Source organism: Python bivittatus, unplaced genomic scaffold (assembly GCF_059951505.1).
Source record: "Python bivittatus isolate LINGU-HERP-01145 unplaced genomic scaffold, Pbiv_v1 ctg000440_np1212, whole genome shotgun sequence".
Classification (NCBI taxonomy): Eukaryota; Metazoa; Chordata; class Lepidosauria; order Squamata; family Pythonidae; genus Python; species Python bivittatus.
This window is the reverse complement of record NW_028277063.1, coordinates 1,428,222-1,449,766: the sequence shown is the minus strand read 5'-3', so window position 1 is coordinate 1,449,766 and position 21,545 is coordinate 1,428,222. Positions and strand designations below refer to the sequence as shown.

Below are 21,545 nucleotides of genomic sequence, written 5' to 3'. Positions count from 1 at the left end.
TCCTGCTGGCGGGGCTACTCTGAAAAGCACAGGAGCCTTGAAAAGAAACCGAAGTTGGCACCCGCAGACCCCTTCATCAACTATGGTTCACTAGTTTTAGCAATTTATTTACCGTTCTTCCTGTATTACATATTTAAAATCCTCACTTCCTTTTTACAAATAACCCAGAAATATGCTAAGTCATCCTGGGCTGCCAATTCTTCAGAAAGATAAAAATAAAATCAGCTGCAGTGATGCTCCGGTGTTTTCTAAAGTATTTGGATCAGTCAGAAAAACTTTTCATGGTCTTGTCTGCTGATATCTTCAAGTCTGGCTAGTAAGGAAAATAAGGGAATAGGGATGCATAAAACAACTAATAACCCTACAATCTGCCTCATGTCTTTCCCTGGATGGAATAAAATCCCAGGAATTATTCCTTGACCCACTTGGGTTCACAGACTGGATCCTTTTCAGCTTTCAGAGACTCCAAGAATGAGGTTTGAGCTATCAGGGATCAAGGAAAGGAATTTGGAGTTTCTGTCCAAGCCAGTATTATATATTTTGTTTTACTTACCTTTAAGCCTAATTCAAATTAAATACCGTTAACATGATTACCCTCCAGTCGCTTTTTCCTAATTTCCCTTCTCTGATGTTACGGTCAGAACTTTTCACCCTACAGACTTAAAATTTGAATTTTAACCTTCCCCAGACTTTGATCATGGTTTGCCATTCCCCCCCCCCCCCCCCGCAAGGCAAGGCTCTTATTAGATAAACAGTTCCGTCCTGGAAATTGGAGCTCCAGGTTGGAGAATACACTTCAATGAAGGTGAACCCTATTTTTTATCTTCCTCTCCTCCCTTTCAAATAAATATAAATATGTCTTTGATCTAAATCACTTTGGATAGTTTCGTAGCTGGCCAGGTTCACTCTGTTATGTTTCTGGTCATGGCTTTGTCATCACTATAAACCTTGTCAATTTCAGGAGAACCGGTTGGGTCAGGACAGGTAGACAGACTAGCTTTGACCTATATCCTACACTCTTCCTCCCCTTCCCCTAATTCCAGTGATCAAATGGTAATCCTTCCTCCGTTACTCCAGGACAGACAAAGCTACCACGAGTGTAGCTTGGCTCCTTACAATCTCATGGGAATATCTATGTTTTCTTGCAACACAGAAGTGGTTTGGTGTTGTACCAGATTTTTTTTTTCACCTTACCACTCTTAATTTGAGATTCCCTGGTGGTATTAACAAGATCTAACCTTGCTTAAGTTTTTGAGATCAGCCCAAGTTGGCTAGCTGCTGCCCAGATTTCATTCTCACATTGGCCTGGAGAGGAGATCCAGCAAAAGAAGTATGACTGGTGGCCTAGAAGAGGAAAATACACTGGCAGAATAAAATGACCAAATTTTAGTCTAGGTAGAAAGGGCAATAATGTGGAATTTGGAAGTATGGATGATTTGCTGCTGAGGAAGAGGTATGAGATGGAAACGAGAGGACTTTCTATGAGTTTTTTGAAAAAGAAAGGAAGGATTGCCTTGTTCACGGGAAGGGTAGGAAAAGAATGGGAAGAGGCATGAGGTCTTCTAAAGTCCTGATCCCAGTGAGGCTAGGGTTGCAGTCCTAAGAAAGTTGGTTGATCCAAACTGAGGTGATTCAGAGATGTGGTATGAGATGTGGAAACTGAGCATCCACGAAATAGGCAGGAAGAAGCTCTACTGGGAAACTGGGGAACCAGGGTTTTCCCCCTTTATCTTAATCCTGTTTAGAGCTTTGAGTCAGCTGAAGAGCCTAAGGCAGAGAGAGAGAAAAAAATCAGCTGGACGTGTTGCTTTATAGATTGCAACTTGAGGAGGCCATTCCTTTCATCATCCTTCTACCTGCCAGGCCCCAGTTTCACCTGATGAAGAAACGAAGACAGGTAACAGCCAATTTGCATGAAGGACAAGATAAGAATGATGCCTGGACCAACTCACTCAATTATTGGCTGTTAAATGACAAGAAGGAACCTAGGAGCCGTCCAGGAAACACCTATCAATTAAGAAGTGTCCTACTTTCCAGGCCAAGGCTAATAAACCAAAGAAGTTACATGTATTATGACTTTGGTCCTTTCCTTTCCTTTCCTTTCCTTTCCTTTCCTTTCCTTTCCTTTCCTTTCCTTTTGGTAGGCCTATTGAACAGAGCAAGCCAAAGCTAAGAAGAGCTTCTTCAAAATATTTCTCAGAAGCAAAGGTGTCCAGGGGCGGGGGATGTTTGTGTGTCAAAAAAAGTCAAGATAGCATCCTCGACCACGTCACGGAAGTTCTGCCTCTTTTTTAGGTGCATTGCACAGGCAATGCACCTAAAATGGGTGGGGCTTTGACTGCAAGGTCATTTTTGGCATCTTGACTTTTCTGACCTCCTGCTGTGGACACCCCTGCTGAGAACTCATTTCCCTGGCATAGTCAAAGGCTTGCTTTTAGTCTACCTGACAAGGTTGCTGGGAAGACCCCAGAATGCATGGCATGGAACCACTCGAGGGCTTGGGGGGATGTCAAAATGGCAGCTCCTCAGTTGCCTACTGGATAAACCTTAGCCTAAGAAAATAAATATATGAGAGGACTGGATACGTTTGCCTAGCAACAAGTAGTGACATGGGCACTTGGCAGGGTTGTTCTCTCTGTTGGCTGATCCCAGATCACGCCTTGGTTTTCCGAAAGCCTTAGGGAAATGAAGTGACTGAGAAGATGCCCTGAACACCAGTGGAGAAGACAGAAAGGCTTCTGACCAAGCGTGGAGACCAGGTCACGTTTGAGCCTACTCCATGGTAAGGGAAGCAAAGTGTTACCACTTCTCCTCTGTTACTTTGTTGGTGGGCTGTTGTCTGCCAGCCTTGTTTAGGGTGCCAATTCCTTTTTAGGAAAAGGACAGCACATAGATCTCCCATCTGGTTGCCATGACCATCCAGCACAAGATTTTGCCAACAAAGCCACTCATATTCACCAAAAGATGCACTAGTGCGCAATTTGGGGGTTCTCCTGAACTTACAGTTCCTGCTCAAGGAGCAAGTGGCAACTGTGGCTAGGGGGCCCTTTGCATGGATCCATCTCATGTGCCAACTGTACCCATTCCTGAACCGAAAGGCCTTGCTCATGGTCACTCATGCCCTGGTCACTTCCTGTCTGATTACTTTGCCCCTGTTACATTACTGTTGTGGGAACTGCACTGGCTTCCAGTTTCTTTCTGGGTGCGATTCAAGGTGTTGGTTATCACCTTTACCGCCCTGAATGGTACAGGGCCAGGTTATCTGTGGATCCACCTCTTCCCGAGGGTATCTGTCTTTGCACTTGGTCAGATAGGATTGGTGCACTCCAGGTCCCTTCCCTTAAATGTTGTCATTTAGTGGGACCTAGGCAGTGAACCTTTTCCATAGCTACCCCTGGCCTGTGGAACACCCTCCCCACTGAGATCTGGCTGGCTCCTACCCTCCTACCCTTCCAAAAATCCTTGAAGGTCTAGCTTTTCCCACAGCATTGGGTAATGTAAGGCTGGAGCCCAGAAAGGGTCTTCTGTGGATGTGGGGCAGTTGAGGGCGCTGGAAATTTTCTGTATTTGCTCTTAAGTTTTCATTGTTGGTTGTGAGTTGCCCAGGAGTATGTTGCCTAAGATGGGCAGCTGTATAAGTCTTTTAAATAAATAACCAGATAAATAAATAAAACCTTGACTCTGCATGGGCACAGGCCATTATGACAACTGGGCAACATCAAGTTTTGTGATCTGGGATCATTTCTGGCTTATGGGATGGATAGGGTGCCCTCGTGATTGGCCATTTTTGACCTTGACTGCTGCCCCATCCCTGGCTCCTTAGGTGGTCAGGAGTGGTGACAAATTGGATCTAAGAGGTAATCAATGCCTCACTGCATGAGGAGTTGATGTCATCAGCCTTCAAGAAGGCCAGGGTACACTTCCTCTTCAGGACATCCTCTCTGGGTCTATCCATATTTGGTAAGTATCATCCTGTTCCTTTTGGGGAGAAGGTTATTGAGACTCTGATCAGAGTTCATCTACAGAGCCCCCTAGAAGAAGGGGATTAACTGGACCTTTTCTAGCTGGGATTCAGGCCTGGGCATGGGACTGAGACAGCATTAATTGATGACTTTTATCATGAACTGGATGGAGAGATGCACCCCTTCCGGGCTTCCTTCAGCAGCCTACAGTACCATCAACCATGATATCCTTCTAGACGGTCTGCAGGAGTTGAGAGATAAAGGCACTGAGTTGAAGTAGTTCTGCTCCTTCCTTAATGGACAAGTCCAATCAGTGTTTAAGGAGAGGATGAGGGGTTGGCTGAGTGGTCTCTTGCTTGTGATGCACTGCAAGGCTTGGTCCTCTATCTCCTACTCTTTAACATTTACATGAAACCACTAGGAGAGGTCATCTAAAGGTTCAGGCTTCAGGTCTCATCAAGATGCTGATGACACCCAGTCATACATTGCTAGTGTGAGCTGTACAGATGATGCTGTCACTAGTTGCCTCAGTGTTTTGAGGCTATGAGGATCTAGGTGGGGCAGAACAGGCTGAGGTTGAACCCTGACAAGACGGAGTTACTACCTGTTCACTGTGGATTCTCCATGTCTCCAGTTGTATCTCTTGATGGGGTGGCAGTGCCACATCAGGTTTGGGGGCTGGGAGTCCTCCTGGACTCATGACTATTGCTGGACAGTTGCAGCCTTACTTAGGGGAGGATGATCTTGCAACACTGACTTGTGCCCTCATCACCATTGGGTTGCAGTACTGTAATATGCTGTATGTTGAAGACTACAAAGAAGCCTCAATTAGTCCAGAATGCAGTGACCCAGTTGTCAGTGATTACGTGCCAACGTGAACATATTATACCTATAGTCTAGTCTTGCACTGGCTTCTTATTAGCTTCCGTGTCCAATTTGAAGTGCTGGTTTTGAACTTCAAAGCCCTACATGGCTTGATTCCAGAATATCTCCAGGACCATCTCCTCCACTCATGATCAACTTGCCCAATGTGGAGCTCCCAAGAGTATCTATTAGAAGTCCTAAATTTCAGTGAGATTAGGGAGAAGGAAGTGTGCAAAAGCTTTTTTTTGGCAGCACCAAAGTTATGGAACTCCCTGCCTCCTGACACCTGATCAGCACCTGCCTTGATAGGCTTCAGGAAATTGTAAAAAATAGAATTCTTTAAGAGGGCCTTTGGTTATAGGTGACAGTATTTTATCTGTGGTTTAATTATTGTTTATTATTATATAAAACTATTCAATGTATGTTTTATTGTTGAGACTGTAATCCAGTGTTTCTTAACCTTGGGCGCTTTAAGAAGTGTGGACTTCAACTCCCAGAATTCCCCAGACAGCCATGCTGTCTGGAGAATTCTGGGAGTTGAAGTCCACACTTCTTAAAGTTCCCAAGGTTGAGAAACATTGCTGTAGCCTAAGTCTCTTAATTGTGGCAGAATAAAAAAGGAGCAAACAAATAAATATGTGCGCCACAGCATCCATGCTGGAATACCAAATGGTGTTGCTTACCATGAATGTCATCTTTCCTGTATCTTTGCCAGAGAGCATCTTTCACTTTGCATATTATGGCTTGATCAGTTTTCCTCCAAATATATTACATCTGCTACATAACCTGCAAGCATGAGGTACTTTTGATAAAATGCACTTTCCTGTTCTCTGACCCATTTGGCTTGGGATGTCATCATGTCTGAAGCAGAAACAATTATTCTCTTGTCTTTGCCAAGAGCCTGGACAAACTCCAGGAGTTGTAGGCAGCAAGGAAGTGAGAACATGCGTGTTCCAACCTGTCTCACTGCATCCATCCGATTCTGGGATTTATCAAATGTTACTTGGAGAGATAATATCAAGAGGGAGTTGGCATGTACAAAATCCAGTGTTATGTAGGACTAATAATTCATTGTTGTTCCAGATGTTGGGAATGAATGCAAGTTTTGGACCTGTGCACATCTGTAAGTTGAATTCAAAGATGGTGGCTAATTCAAGTACGGGATGAAGCAGGTGGCCTTGGTAGGAGGGGTGAGCATAAACATGTCCTTCAAGCTACATTCCCTCTGTGCTTGTTTCAACAGGGCACAATGGTGGAGGAAGTTCGAAAGATAGAAAAACAGTGCCCCTAAGTTCCATTCTTCTTTAATGTTTAGCCAACACTTGTTTTGATTGTCCAGTTGATAAAGATGACCTGAAGGAAATGTGGGCTTGTTGTCTCTTGGGGACGCTCTTCCCCCTGCTCCCCCCCCCCAATAATCTGATCTGCCCAAACAGTAGTGGCTGCAGGTACTGTGAGTTTACACTGTAATCAGCCCTCTGTTTACCAGTGTGAATGTCCTCCACATCCCTTCCACGGAGAAAGCAAAGATGCCTCTACACTTCCAGATGAGGCCAGTTCTCTAGGAAAGAAGCTGGGTGTACTCAAGCTGATCCCAACAAGGGATGGGCCTCCACCAAGGAGACTCACTCTGACTCAGAAGCCTCTTGAAACAGGATGTGAGCAGAGCTGCAGAAGTTCAGAGAGGTCGAACCACTGGAGCTCCCTAGAGAAGAATCTTGCTGATGTGCTGGGTTAGTCTCCTCAAAATAAAGGAGGGGGGAACACCTATGATCATTGACAATTATGTGCCAGATGGCACCACGGAAGTCTTCCTTCTTCTCTCCTCTCTCTCTGCTCTCCTCTGCCCTGCCCTGCTCTAAGATATTGAGCTGTTTGAGGAAATGAAGCAAACCCCACCTCCCTCTTCAATCAAGGGTCATAATACCCAAAGCAAATCTTGGAGTGGAGAGAGAAAATGCCTTCAACTTCTCCCATTCCCTGGCAAAAATTCAACGATACTAACAAAGCGCGTTGTTGCTTTTTGATTATTTTCTGAGGCAGCCTCCTCAGTCTATCTGATGGTAGGACCTGCTTGTGTAATCCCTCTTAATTTTATTCATTTCCCCCCCCCAACCTCATGCTGTCCAAAATTGTTGGTTCCATCACCAATCAGTCCCCTAGTCGTCCAGTAGTCTGGGGTGGAAGATGGGAGGGAAGGTTGGCTGATTTGAGCTTTAAAATTTTCTGGAGGGAGGGCATTCTTCTTTTCTTAGAACTTTCTTTTAAAATTTTGCTTACAATATTCTATACATCACTGCGTATGCCGCATAATTTAATTGCAATTTAAACACAAAACCTAGTATCAAAATCTACTATGCTTCAAAACAGCATTGAAATATGCTTCACTTTGTTCTTTTGAAGCGTACAACAGTTTCCCCAAAACTTATATGCTCTTTTACATTTTTCTTCAGAACACTAAAAATCATTGCAAAACGCCACACGTGTATCGTTATTTATTCCCACCAAGCCTAACAGTGAAACTACTACTCCCAAAATGCACTTCTCCACTCCACCCCTCCCATATTTGACAAGATCGCGGTCTCAATGGGAGTTGTAGGATACGGTTTAGTTCCCGTCATCCTTTGCTGCACACGCTCACGCCTGCCATTTGCTGGCGCGTAGCTCTATGGAAGTTGCGGTTCTTCTTCTTGACGCTATTTATCACAAAGGACGAGGAAGGAACTACAGCTACCGTCATGCATCGCTCCTTCCCCAGCCGAGCTTGGAACCGTGTGATCTATCCCGGGACTTATAGCCTCTCCCCCTTTGTCTTGGGGGAGGACTACAATTCCCAGTGTGCCCCGGGCCCCCGTGCTTTGATGTCTACCCCCCTCGGTCCTTAGGAAGGGGATTCTCCCCAAGATGGCGGCTCCTGCTTCAAGGGGTTCGGGGGGTGGAGCCTGCACCCCCACCGGCTCCCTAGGTTATTGCCTGGCCCAGCTGCAGAGGGGGACCGAGCCAGGGCTGGGCAAGGCCTTGTTGGCCCTCAGGACCCAGCACATCAAGGAGACGGGAGGCATTGCCCGTTTCAGGACCCGTGGAGGGTTGGCGCCTCTCTTGGGGATCCTGTCTGGCCCCCCGCGACCGCGCCGCACTTTGGACCTGGCCCTCAGCATCCTGGGGAACTGCTGCACCGAAGGGGGCAGCCGCACCCAGGTGCGCGAACTTGGGGGGATCCCGCCGCTAGGTGAGTGCGGAAGGGGGGGCAGAGCGAGGGCACGGATGGGGAAGAGTCCCTCTGCGCCCCCCAGAAGGGCTGCAGGGGTCCCTGGGGGTGGGGTGGGGTGGGGTGGGGCTGTTTCAGCCTCTGACTCGGGCTCTCCCGTCATCGGCAGAGCCGCCCGCCAGAACCTGATGCCTGTACGCTTCTTGGACTTCAACTCCCATGATTCCCAGCCACCCGGGCCGATGGGGAAGCTGCATCGGGATTGTGGGAGTTGAAGTTCGTCGTATCGGTAGGGGTTGGGGAAGGGCATCTTGGCTTGCCAAGGATTGAAGATGCATCCTTGGTGGGGAGGGGGAGTGTCCGGTTCCCATCAAGCCGAGCTGGGCCTCGTGAGGCCTCCCCTGTTGGGGGGGGGGGCTTTCTTCTTCTCGAATCAGGGCATCCACATGGGGAGGGGGCATCAGTTTTACGTCCCCATAAATGGGATGGTGCATAACCTTTGAATTCAAAAGGATGACAACTCTGTAAGCTTAAAAAGGGCTTCAGGGTGTTGGAGGTGGGCAAGCTGAAGCCTCTGACTTTCCCCCTTAGTCTTAGGATTTTAGCTAGAAGTAAATCTCATTTCTTAAATGTCGTATTTTACAATCTTAAGGATCTTAAACCATGCCATTCTGAGCCTTGTGTATTGGCCTGGACTTTAGAACATCCCTAGGTGTGCTGCGTCTCAAGTTAGATTTGTGACGGTCTGATGGGCTAAAATGCATGCCTAGATCCTTAAGAATCACAGCTAAGTTATTGCTAGGCTTGTAACTTGCTGTCTGCAGTTGCTACAGTTGGCACGCCACCTGCCTATTAATATTGTGAGTACCACAGCTTCATCCTCTAAATGGAGAGACCGGGAAAATTGAAAGCTATTCATGGTTTCAAGCCAGCAGAAGTAGGTTTAGGTTCTATTAATATTTACCTTTTGATTTTCTCACACCCTCTGTGATGCCAAGTTGTGAGCTATGCTAAGTGCTTTGTATTTAGATGAGTAAATGCATGCAAGAATTGGCTGGCTTTTCCTCTGAAGAGAAGTTAGTAGAAGTTTTGGGAATTGGACGTCATACTGGGGCATGCCCTAGCAGTGAAAAGATTTCATAAGTACATGTATACTCGCCATGCACGAGACCTGCAGCTTTTTCAGAAATATCTAGCATCATATAGCTCATGGCAGACAGTGTAATATATAAAATTTAAGAATCTGGTATTTATTAATTGTTAATTAGACGTATATCCTTTTATTTTTTACAGCTTAAGGCAGCATACAGAATGCTATTTCCTCCTATTTCCCCCACAAATGACAGACTTGTGAAGTGGGTTGGGCTGAGAGAGAGAGAGGGACTGGCCCAAAGTCACCCAGTTGGCTTCCATGCCTAAGGAAAGGCCAGAACTCACAGTCTCCCAGTTTCTAGACTGGCACTTTAACCACTACACCAAACTGGTTCTTGAAGCTGGTGTTTCTTATCTAAAAGCTGATATTCTATAATATTCTGTAAGGTTGGGTTGGATTGGGATCAAATAGCAATTGTTGCCCATCCTTTCTCCATCCAGAAGGTAACTGCCTCTTAGCAGAAAGTGATAAAAAAAAAAGGTTAAATGTCTTTGAAGTGCCACAAGACTCTTCCCCCCCCTCCCTTAATGTAACTGGTTAAGATGCTACTTCTTTGAAAGCTGTGGTGGTTTTACACCTAGATTATCAAACTGCTCCCTTTCCCCATTTTCTCTTTTTGTAGTTACTATCCTGAAATCACTTGCTGTGGAAAGTATCCAGAATCGGACAGCACGGGCACTCGGCAACTTGGCTGTAGACTCAGAAAATTGCCAGGCCATCCATGAAGCAGGTTGAACAGGGGCTGGGTGGGAAAGGGGGGTAGAACTGTGCGAGTGTAGAACTGAGATTTGCAATGTGTGTGTGTGTATTCATACACACACATACACACACATACACACACAAGGACTCAGGTAATCTGATAATTTACAACAGGTAGTCCTCGCTTACTGACCACTTGTTCAGCAACCTTTTGAAGTTACAATGGCGCCGAAAAAGGAGACTTGTGACCTGTCCTCAAAGTTGTGGCCGTCGCAGCATCCCCACGCTCACATGATCACAATTTGGTTGCTTGGCAATGGCGCACATTTACGATAGTTGCAGCATCCCGCAGTCATGTGATCACCCTTTGCAACCTTCACAGCTGGATTCCAACAAGCAAAGTCAATGGGGAAGCTGGCAGGAAGTCGCAAGTCATAGTCACCTGATGTTACGCTTCACAACTGTGGTGATTTGCTTAATGACTGCAACTGGAACTGATATTGTAAGTTGGCATGGTCATGTGACGTTGTGCTTAATGACTGCGCCGCTTAGTGGTGGAATTGCTGGTTCCAATTGCAGTTGGTAAGTGAGGACTCCCTGTACTGTGGAGACAGGAGGAATAGCTATCTTTCTCACCCATCTCCCCTTTAACCATTAAAGGGAACCTCAAGTTTATTTTCCAACATTGTTAGTCGGACTTTCCCCTTCTTCCTCCCTCTTTCTGTCATGCACGCGTACACGTACACACACACACAGATTAAGAGCTGCAAACTGCTTAGAGTCAATATGGCATGAGAGATAATGATTCTGTGCTCAGCAGTATCAGGTGCCCTCAGGCAAATTTCTGTTTGCCATGTCTCAGCTCCCCTTTACCAATATGCGGATAATTATCAACTCTGTTGTGTATCTGTACCACCTATCATATTCTTGGCTATGCTGAATTTATTTATTTATTTTATTTATATTTCAAATTTGTCACCACCCATCTCACTGTGTGGTGACTCTGGGCGGTTTACAGTAAAAATAGAATATTGATTAAAATAGATAAATATTAATTAAATAATTACAATATGTTCAAAACACACTTCCTTTATAATACATCCAAGAGACAGATGTTAATTAGATGTTAATAAACTCAGGGCGCATCATCAAGGTGCCAGCCATCCCCAGGGTCAATTGTATCTTTCCTTGCCCCAGGCAAGTTGGCAGAGCCAAATCTTCAATTCCCTCTGAAAAATTGGGAGGGTCGGGGCCCGCCTCACCTCTGGGGGGAGAGTATTCCATAGGGCGGAGACAATGGCAGAGAAGGCCCTCTTCCTAGGACCTGCCAGTTGACATTCTCTCACTGACGGGATCCACAACATGCCTTCTCTGCTGGATTGGGTGGGACGGGTCGATGTAATGGGGGTGAGACAGTCCCTCAGGTAGCCTGTAGGGCTTTAAAGGTGATAGCCAACACCTTGAATTGGACCCAGAAACAAACTGGGACCCAGTGCAGCTCCCGCAGCAAAGATGTTACATGTGCTCTCCTTAGGGCACCCATGATTACCTGCGCAGCCACATTTTGAACCAGCTGTAGCTTCCGGATACTCTTCAAGGGTAGTCCTATGTACAGCGCATTGCAATATTCTAAATGAGAGATGATTAGTCTAAAAGAGAATGCTTGAAATAGTAAATAAAAACTTTCACTTTTTATATATTCTATTAATAATATTTGGTGTAAACTCTGAAGGAAGTTGTACATATTTAAAAACTCCTTAGTGGAATTCATACGGCATAGTAGAATCTTTGCAATAACAGTTTTGTCAGATGTGATGCTCTACAAACAGACTGCAAATTAAAAGCAGTGATATGTTAAGCATCTCTGCATAGTGATAGATCCAGAGCATTCTTTCTGCTAATCTAAAAATTTGCAGGATGGAGAGATGGTGGTGGTGTCATTTTCTTTGTTGGTAACTTGGAAGGGATTTGGGTGGCTTTCCATGATTGGGGATCAAGTTCCAAATTACTCTGCTGAAGTTCCAGTGCAGCCTTTGGTAGTATTCTCCATATCCTGGGGAGAAATGGTGTCACTGGAAACCAGAGCAATTAATTAATTAATTAGATTTCTGTATTTGCCCATCTTGTATACCAGTGTTTCTCAATCTTGGCAACTTTAAGACATATGGACTTCAACTCCCAGAGTTCCCCAGCCAGCCTGCAGGTAGAGGAATTCTGGGAGTTGAAGTCCACATGTCTTAAAGTTGCCAAGGTTGAGAAATACTGTTGTATACAGTAACCCTAGGCTGCTCAGAACAGCAACAATAAAGCCTAAAAAGAAAACAAGAATACTAAAATCAAAACTACACCTCATGGCACCCCAAAGACAACATTCCCCCATACATTTTTTGGGCTCCCCTCTCACCCAAGCCCAGTGCATGGGGGAACAGTCAGCTTTTCATGGCCTCCCAGAAGGCTAAAAGGGTGGAGGCCTACCGGATCTCAGGTAGATCTCCTAACGGAAGCCTTTTATTTTTGCTGCTTTCTTTAAGCGGAAAGTAAAGTGAGTAGCCACAGTTAGTGCAATTGGCCTGACAGGTAGACGGTAGCAAGGTTACTTGATGCAATTGTCAGGCAAGTTGTCATGGTTGATGTGGTACCTTTGAGCGCTGCTCGGTCACAGCAGTCAGTGAAAAGTTGAGTACCTAAGAATGAGCAGAGATGCAGGCTAATCGAAATGCCTGGAAAGGTGTCTGGCGGACTCCTGTTTAGAATACCTAGGATCTTATAACAGGACTACCCTTTCTCTTTTATGCCATTCCCCCCCCCCAAATGTTTCCATTACAGGAGCTGTGCCCCAACTAGTCCAGGTCCTCACCACCTCCCAGGAGAGCGAATGTTTGCAGAGCGTGATCAGGGCCATTCGCTATCTGGCCAATACTCCCGCTCATCGTCTTGTGCTGGCCCAGCAGGGGGCAGTCCGCCCCATAGCTGAGCGCTTGGCTTCCTCCCTGGACGATGGGCCTCTGGTTGCAGCAGCCGTGCGTGCCCTCATGGAGCTGACGAAGGGTTGCAGTCGTGACTGTGCGGAACAGCTCAGCCTGGGAGGTGGGGTGGGGCCGCTCGTGGCCTTAGCTGGTCATGAGAAACGAGTCGTGCAGGAGTCCGCACTTTCAGTCCTCGCTAACCTCTGTCTGCAGGGCATGCTGAGGCCGGCTATAGGCAACGCTGGGGGGGTGGAATTGCTAGTGGGGGAGATCCAACGACGGAGGGGAGCTGGGGCACCTGGGGCCTCCCTCCATCCGCTGGTGAAGGCCTTGTGTCTGCTGTGCCGGGAGGCTGTTAATCGAAGCCGGGTGCGTGAGACTGGAGGGTTAGAGTTGCTGCTCTCCCTGTTGCGGGACCGATGTCACAGCTCTTCACATGCTCGTGTGGTGGTGGCCTTTGTGGCCTTTTTCTATGATGAGGAAGCCCTGGAGCTGCTGCAGGCTGGAGGGCTGGTGCCCTTGCTGGTTGGCAGGCTGGCAGCCCAGGGCCAGTGGGCAGGTCAGGAACAAGTGGAGGAGGAGGAAGAACGTGAAGATGAAAAAGAGGCGGCATCGTTTGACTTCCCTGCCGAGGGCCGGCGAGGAGAGCAGGCCTTACCAGGAGCAGAGTCCTCCAGCTTTCAGAGTCTCAGGTAAATTTGGTTTCCAACTGGATGCCCTCTTGGTGCAGGGGCTGTTCTGAACGGCTTCAGATATGTTGGACCACAACTCCAGTTGTCTGCAGCCCCGGGGTCAGTGGCCATGTTGGGCTTGGGTTCCAGTAAGAAGGATCATATTCCAATGTTCTTAAAGAGTATCAAAGTGGAAAAGGTAGGTTTACGAATCGGAGAGGGGTGAAGTGAGTTTGAAAGGCTGCTGAATAAAGCTTCTTACATCCTGAAGCCCATTTGAGAAATGCAAATTCCATGACAGTAAACCTGGGTAGACAATAAAAAATAAAAACTCCTCATCGATTCTTTAGGTTTTTAACACTTATGCAAATTAAGGACGTCTATCTTGCATACCTGATTCTGGTATTCCAAATTTGGGGAATTCTAGGAAAGCCCTGGCAAACTGAAAAAGAAGTATCAAAATGAGCTGGTGGGCAGTAAATGTTGGAGGTAAACAGAGCTGAGCAGGTACGTTACTCCTTTCTCTAATCATTGCCAGCTCTGCTTTCCTCCTCCAAAGTTTTAAATTCATATGGCTTACAGATTCAACTGTTTGTTTTTCTTTTAATGGGAAGTTGGATTTCTCTGAATTGGTGCCTCCTATTTGAATTGCTCCCTAAAACTCTATTTCTATGCTTCAGCAGGTGATAGTGCCTGGCCGACCATGTCAAGCTAAGCAGAGTCAGGCCTGGTTGGTACTTGGATGGGAGACCTGCAGGGAATACCAGGCCTATAGGTGATTGGAAATTTAAAAAAAAAAAATCCCAGAAGGCCTAGACATGTCTATGAAGTCACCAGGAGTCGAGTTTGACTCGAAGGAGACTCATATATTCCTATAGAATGCAGGTATAGTTGGTAATATCCGATTTCCTCTCTGTTTTACTTGTTGAGAAAATCTTCTGATGTGTGTTCACTTCTAGCCCTGCACAGCATTCCCAGCCATCTGCAGGAGAAGGCAAGGGATGAGATGTGTGTCATGCTGTTATACTAACACGAAAATTCAGGGTAGGGATGCAATTATGAAAAGGTGGGGTTTGTGCCCTGAATGGCTTGGCACACCTTTCATTACTTTTCCACCAGGTACGGATGCCCGTGTCAGCATCACTCTGCAGACAGAGAGTCTTCTGTCATGCTAATACAGATAATTGAAACATTTGCAGCTGAGAGGCTGCCAGCTGAGCTGTACAGAATCTCTTTTCCAATATTTCTAACCAAAGGTGCTCCTTTTTTGTTCTTGAGATCCCTCCTCTCCCCACTCCAGATCTTCCACCGCTTATATATTTCAAGGCTTATTCTTCTGTGTCTCTCTTCCTTGTACCCAATTCAGATCCTGGCTTCTCTCGGAAGGTTATATTTCCAGTCCAGGAGATCTTTCTCCACAGTGGTCTCCTGATACCACCCTTTCTGAGCTGGAGGCCCAAGGAGGTGTTAGTCCCAGCCAAGAACTACAAGATGAATCTCTGGGACCTTGCCACAGCATGTCTGGGATGAAACCCCATTCTAGAGCAGAATCTCCTGATTTCCTACATTCTCCTTTTTTGGATTTGCCTCTTGTGGGGCAGCCCAGTATTTCAGAGGCTTTAAACTCGGCAGTGAGAGATGGAATTCTTCCAGATCAGAACCTCTGTCCTGCAGCATTACCTTTGTTGGCTGAATCTGAAAATTTCCATCCAGAACCTGTCTTAGAGGTTCCACCTTCAGATGGGAATAAGGAGCAAAAAACAGTTGGAGCCAATACGGAGCAGAAGGTGCTGGTGATATCAGAACTGGCAAATTTAGAGGAGGAGCTCTCTGGGGATGATGTCTTAAAGCTGCCTTGTTCATCCATGTCAGGGGAAATGCCAAATTCAGGGATGATAAATTCAGGAAAAGTCGATGGCAGGGTTGAACAATCCACTTGGGTTGCGTTGGTAACCAACCAGAATAACCCTGGGCCCAGTAACTCCATTCCAGTGATGTTGATTCCAAGCAAGAATGACCAAAGCCAGCTGTCACCCAGGCCTGTTGCCAAATCCCCGGTCACAGAGGAAGTGTGTTTGGTCCCTCCAAAGCTGAGCGTTCAGACTCTCTCAAGTTCTCCTGAGGAGTACAAGATGCCGACCTCTTGCTGGAAACGGCGCGCCAAGCTGCGCTCCACCTTTGAGCAAAACACATCACTGCAGGGGTTGCGCCCTGCCGGCGAGGCTTCGTCTCCCTGGCTTTCCTTGGCCTTGCCTCTCTCTTTCTCTCCCCACGAGGGCGACCCAGACCTCCATGCTCCCGAAGCCCCAGCTCTGCTCCTCCTTTCCCGTTTTTCTCAAGCTGAGGATCCTAGTCGCAGCTTAGTGACGCCGGCCACCCTGCAAGGGCTGTTGCGTTACATCACCGGGAGCCCTTCCCCTTCCTCTCGTTGCCTTCGACTGTTGCATCGTCTCACCTGCAACCCAGCCTGTCTGGAAGCCTTCGTGCGCTCCTACGGGCCCTCGCTCATCAGGGCTTGGTTGGTCCTAGGCGTATCCCCTGAACAAGCCGCTACCGCCGTCACTGGTGAACCAGAAGAAGAGGAGGCGAGCAGTTTGGACACTGAAAAGTGTGACCCCAGAAGATTCAAGGAACTTGGTGTGTGTGTGTGTGTGTGTGTGTGTGTGTGTTACACCATCCCTGTAGTTTAGGACAGTCTTCTCCCACCTGGGAGAGCTGTGTAACTCCCCTCATCCTAGTCAACATGCATCCTTCGGATTACAGGAGTTGGATGTGTTAGACTACGTCCATAGGTACTTGGTTGGGAAGGCTGTCTAGAATATTGGGATTCTATCTCTGCCTACCCCTAACACCAAGGGTCTCACGTTGGGGATCTTCTCATCTCTGCTTTATACCTTAATGTCCCACCTCACTGGGTCTTTGGTATCAGGGTAACTGTTGACCTGGACCAAAGTGCTGGGAATCCTGATCTCCCTCTGCTGTTACAAGTGGTATTGTTAACCAAGAGTCAGTAGGTCTTGGTGACAGGATGGGCAACAGGCAGCCATTTCAGATGTTGAGCAGCAGTTCTCACGATCTTGTTGGTTACTATAGTGGCTGTAGCTGAGAAGAGTTGGGGTTCAACAGTGTGGGGTGGGGGACATTATTCATACCTGCCTGCTTTTCAATCAAGAGAGAGCCTCTTGTTTCCTGTGTAATCAGTAAAATAGGCCTCTTGAGCTTAATGTGGAGCAGGAAGAGAAATGAAAAAAGCCTGTGAAGGTAGTATGACCTATTGATTCCCCCAAATTGTTTGCTGCTGTTCTTCCCAGTCGATACAGATTGCCATTTTAGATGGCGACGCTGCGTCTAACCCGCTGCCTGTTCCCCCCTCCACAGGAGAGACGCTACTGATGAACCTGTGCGTGCAAGCAGAGTCCCCCTTCGGGGTGGGCGTTCTCACTCACATGCTGCTGTCAGGCTGCGAATCGGACCAAGCAGCCTCTGCACTGGCCCTGCCCCTTATCTGCCGGTGAGTCGGGCATCCCTTTCTGCACCAGAAGAGGCTTCAAACTGGGCTGAGGAGGGAAAATGTTTTCTTCCTCGGGCGGCTGTCAAAATGGCAGCAACCTTTTGGAGTGAGTCATTCACATGACTCACTTAAGCAAGTCAGATGAAGACCTAGCAGACACTTACGAGGGCTTAATATTAACCTTGGTGGTCTTTTTTGTGATTGTGCGTTGTGTGAACGCAGCCCATTTTCTTAGGATACATTTCCATGTAACGGGTGAACACCCGTGATATGCGAATGCAGCTGCTGCACATGGTTGTCTCAGGTTTCTGTTTATCCCCAGAGGTTTAGACATTGGGGCTTAGTGGCTCTGGAACCACAAATGCTCTGCATCCCCAGATGGGCTGCAGATGGGAGAACGGTTCTTTAACCTGTGGGAGATCTTTGAAAGACACAGTGGCGTGGGAGGAAACCGGTTGGGGTGGTGTGACCTCACAGTTCTGGAAAATGTGAGGAGAAGGGTGCATACCATCAGAGGTTGCCCCAGATTTGGGGAGAAGAATCGCCAGGAGATGGGGGAGAGAAACGCGATTGAGTTGCAGCAGGTGGTGATGCTCCTCGTTGTGTCTCCTCTTGGCTGCAGGAAGGATTCTCTTTGTCGGAAGCTTCTGCTGGACCTCTCTGGCCTGCGGCTCTTGCTAGGGGTCCTGGTGCGGGATCCCGACCCCTATTTTGTCTTCTACACCTCAGACACTCTTTCCCTCCTCCTGAGCTCCCAAGCTCCGACTCCTGCTTCCGTCTCGTCTCCTACCTTGAAGCGGCCTCGCCTGGATTCCCCGCTGCCTTGTCCTTACTCTCGCATCGTGGATGAAGGTGGGGCCGACTTGTTCTTTCAGCTGGACTCTGGCTGCAGAGTGCCAGCCTTGCGCCAGGCGGTCAGCGGCGCCTCTGAGGTCTTCCGGGCCATGCTGAGTGGAGGGTTTGCGGAGTCATCCCACACCACCGTGACTCTTCGCAATGTGCTGCCAGAACCCTTCCTGGCTCTGACCCACTTCCTCCATGGCTGTCGCGGCAAGTGCTGCCAGGTCTTGGGAAGGCCATTTCCCCTCGCTTTGGCAGAAGAAATCCTGGTGGTTGCTGAACAGTATCTCCTCCCAGAGCTGCAGGCGTTGGTGGACGAGGCCTTGTGCCAAGACTCTCTCTGCCCTGGGACTCTCGGGGAGGTCTACCGCCTGGCCGAGCAGCAGAACCGGCCCCGCCTCCTTCGGAATTGTGTGGCTTCCGTTTTCCTCCGGGAGGGGTCAACCCCCACCCACCGAGCCACTGCACTGGCACAGCTGCTCCGATCCGTTGCAAATCCCAGCAGTTTAGCCGCAGAGCTGCTCGGAGTGGTGTTGGAATCTCCATGGGGCTGTGGCTCAGAGGGCCAGCTAAGCTGACCGATGGGTCCTCGTGCCTCCTCTCTCCCAGTTCTTACGCACAACTGAAGCAGTGATGCTGGTGTGAATCGGGCGAGGGGGAGGGAGGCTGGAGTGTTAAGTGAATAAATGGCAAGGTGCTCAGAAAAGGGGAGTCTGGGTCAGTGGATGGTCCTGTGGTGGTCAGAGCTTCAGCCTAATGGGGAGAAGAATGTGGGAGCAAGCACTTCTTGATCGGCTGGGGGTGAGACTGGGGGGGGAAGAGGGAGGTCTGGTATTGGAAACATGGAGCTGCCCTGCCAGCTGCTAGACAAACCAACTTGGGTAGAAGCCATAGAAGTCCTATTTGGGAGTATAGGGAATCCTTCCTGTCAAGACAGGAGCCCTGCTTTTTGATTGGTTGAAACTCAAAGCAGGTCATTTTGGTCGGAGCAAGCTGTGAAAAGGGCTCAGCTTTGAATACATAGCCTGTGGGGCAGCCCTGTTCTGGTGCTAGTTACTTCAGAATGAACCCCAGTCTCAGCACTGGAGATGTGCCTTCTCTGTGCACGGAAAGGCTTTCAAGAGACGTCAGAAGGGTGTGACTGTAACAGAAGGAAACTGAGTCAGCAGGAGGCCCACCATGCAGCTGAGGGCACTTGCAGAAGGTTGAGATGCTGTCTCCTTCCAGAGGAGGCAAGGAGGCATTTATGCCGAGCGCCTGGGCTCAAGGGGGCATGGCCCAATTGTGCAGTTGGAACGATGATGTGTATAAACTGTTGTACATAGAGAAATACAGAGAGCTGTGAAACGCTCAGAATGTCTGTGTAGCTTGCCCTTATTTCCTGAACAGAACATAAGGAAGACGGGGCAGCTTTTCACCACTCGTACTGAAGACTAATGCACATGGGTAGTCTCTGCAAAATCGAAATTGAAAACCGGTTGAGAGACCTTGTTGTGCAGATCTGCTGCTGAACAGAGCCCTGGCAAGGTTTATTCCCCTCTCCCCCCCCCCCACTCCCTCTGAAGGCGCGGGCTGGGTGCTGTGCTGTGGCCGGTTTGGGACTTTCAGCGTGAAGGCCTCTGGGGCACCCGTTTCTCTGATCCTCTGAGTAAGCTGAGAGATGATGGAATTTGCCTGCCCTCTTATGCCAGTTCCGTCCCTTTGAATTGAATTGCGAGGCCTCCTGGCCCTGTTCCTGCCCTCCCCATCGCCTTTCCATGCTGAGAACAGGAAACGCCTGTTTCTAACTGCATCCAGATGGTCTGGAGAACTGGCGAAGGGAGGGAGAATCCACTTCCTAAGACCCTGGTTTCTATAGGCCACAATCGTCCGGGATGGGGTGGGAAAGGGATCCAGTTGGGTCCCCATGTTGGCTCCCCTTTTTTAGGGTGGGCTGTCTTCTGGCTTTTCCACTGGTGTTTTGCCCGACAGTCCCCACTCGTGGGCACATCCAGCAACAGCCGAGATACACAGCTCTTTCCCACCCAGATAATGAAAGAAGATATTCTTACATTAGCTACCTTTTTTCCTTGCTCCTGGTCCAGCTTCAAAGTAAGTGAGAAACTTTTCCTGTTGGGTGTCTCTGCCAGGCAAAGGACTGGCTGTTTAATATCGGTGGGGCTGGATGTTATGGAAAGCCGCAGGAGTCAGCCCCAGTGTTGGTGGCTGATTTATCACAGAGCTGTCAGCTTGGCACTGAAGCAAGCCAGGTCTAATGTTCCAGCATATAACCTCTTTGTTTCTGAACTTACCTCCTTTGCCCAAAATTGGGATAGGTGCACATCTTGGCTTGTATAACTCTGCCTGTCCACACTGAGAGTGCATTTGGCTCTTACGTGATGCATAAGCCCTTGGTGTATCCAAGATGTTATGTTTTAAGTGATCTCACCAAAGACTATAAAATGTTCCCTCTGGAATAGGTTCTTACTCCCTAGAACAGTGTTTCTCAACTTCAGCGACGTTTAAGATGAGTGGACTTTAGCCCCCAATGGCTGGCTGGGGAATTCTGGGAGTTGAGGTCCACTCATCTTAAACATTGCTGAAGTTGAGAAACACTGCCCTAAAACATTCAGGTGTAATGTTGTAAAGTTGTAAACAGGATAGTTGTAATTACAGCGTCATTCTGAAATGAGTCTCTGGTTCCACGTCATACCCATTTGAGTGTCAAAGTACTTCATCACACATGTTTCCTAGAATGGGATTTTGTCCTGTTAAAGATGGGTGAGAAGGTTGCTCATTCAGGAAGAACAGCTGTTTCAGAATAAGGTGACTTGGGAAATCTGCTCAGATGAAAGCCCTGTGGCTTTAAATAAAATAATAGTACACTCCTCAGTCAATACTATGATTTCATGAAGAGCTGTACGCGAATGGGGGAAGGTACCTTAATTTTTCCATCTAGCCTGGTGTCCTCCAGATGTCACTGGATTGAGTCCCGTTACATCTGGCATATGCCAGAGCAGCAACCGACAGATTTGTGCAAAAGGAGCTCCTTGGACCTAATAACTGGAGGTTATCCTCTACCTGTGAGCTCTGAGCACACAAGCACACTCAGACACACACACACTTGCCCTTCGGAAGAAGAGGCTGCGTGATTCAAGTGACCTGGAATAGGCCTTTCCTGCCACGAGGCTCCCTCAGCTAACTGTGGTACTAGATCTCCTTGACAACATTTTGCAAACTTGCCTTTTCTCGGTTTTCCTCTCACTTTCCTTTCTCATGGTGGGGAGAGTCAAAATAATGGTAAAATCCCACTCTTTTTTTTTTCAAACTTCAGAGATGCCTTCCTGTTGCTATGCCCAAATCATTCCTCCTCTGGGCTGGAGCTAACATTCATATCTGAAGAACCTTTCTCTCCTCTCTCATTCTCCAACTTTTGTTCAGATCCCCCCTCTCTTTGTATCTTGCCTTTCTTCTCCAAAAACGTCCTCTGAGTCAAATAATTTCAATTGTCCAGTGACTAAATTCTCCCAGTGATTCTCCGCTGCCTCCCAGCCAAAGGTATCGCTATCCACAAAGTCTTTGTGGCCGCCCCTTAATTCCGAAACTATAGATGTTTCCTCATTTTTGGCATCTGGAATACATGGCCAGCAAACAGATAGAACTGACAAAAGTGAGCTACCCTCTTTCTCTCT

At 47.8% G+C, this 21,545-nt stretch overlaps 1 protein-coding gene across 2 annotated transcripts; it reads left to right on the top strand.

The window, feature by feature from the left end:
* Window positions 1-7,649: 7,649 nt before the first annotated feature.
* Window positions 7,650-19,249, top strand: ARMC5 (armadillo repeat containing 5). 2 transcript variants are annotated; one of them, XM_088142582.1, is made up of 6 exons: window positions 7,650-8,055; window positions 9,810-9,917; window positions 12,713-13,544; window positions 14,890-16,160; window positions 16,902-17,034; window positions 17,657-19,249. In XM_088142582.1, exons 1-6 carry the CDS (start codon window positions 7,731-7,733, stop codon window positions 18,450-18,452), a joined length of 3,465 nt encoding a protein of 1,154 aa, XP_087998708.1. In that variant the 5' UTR covers window positions 7,650-7,730; the 3' UTR covers window positions 18,453-19,249. The 2 variants fall into 2 exon arrangements, with proteins under 2 accessions (XP_087998708.1, XP_087998709.1); XM_088142583.1 differs by lacking the exons at window positions 7,650-8,055; window positions 9,810-9,917 and adding an exon at window positions 9,934-10,388 and having other exon boundaries at window positions 17,657-19,245.
* Window positions 19,250-21,545: the final 2,296 nt, after the last annotated feature.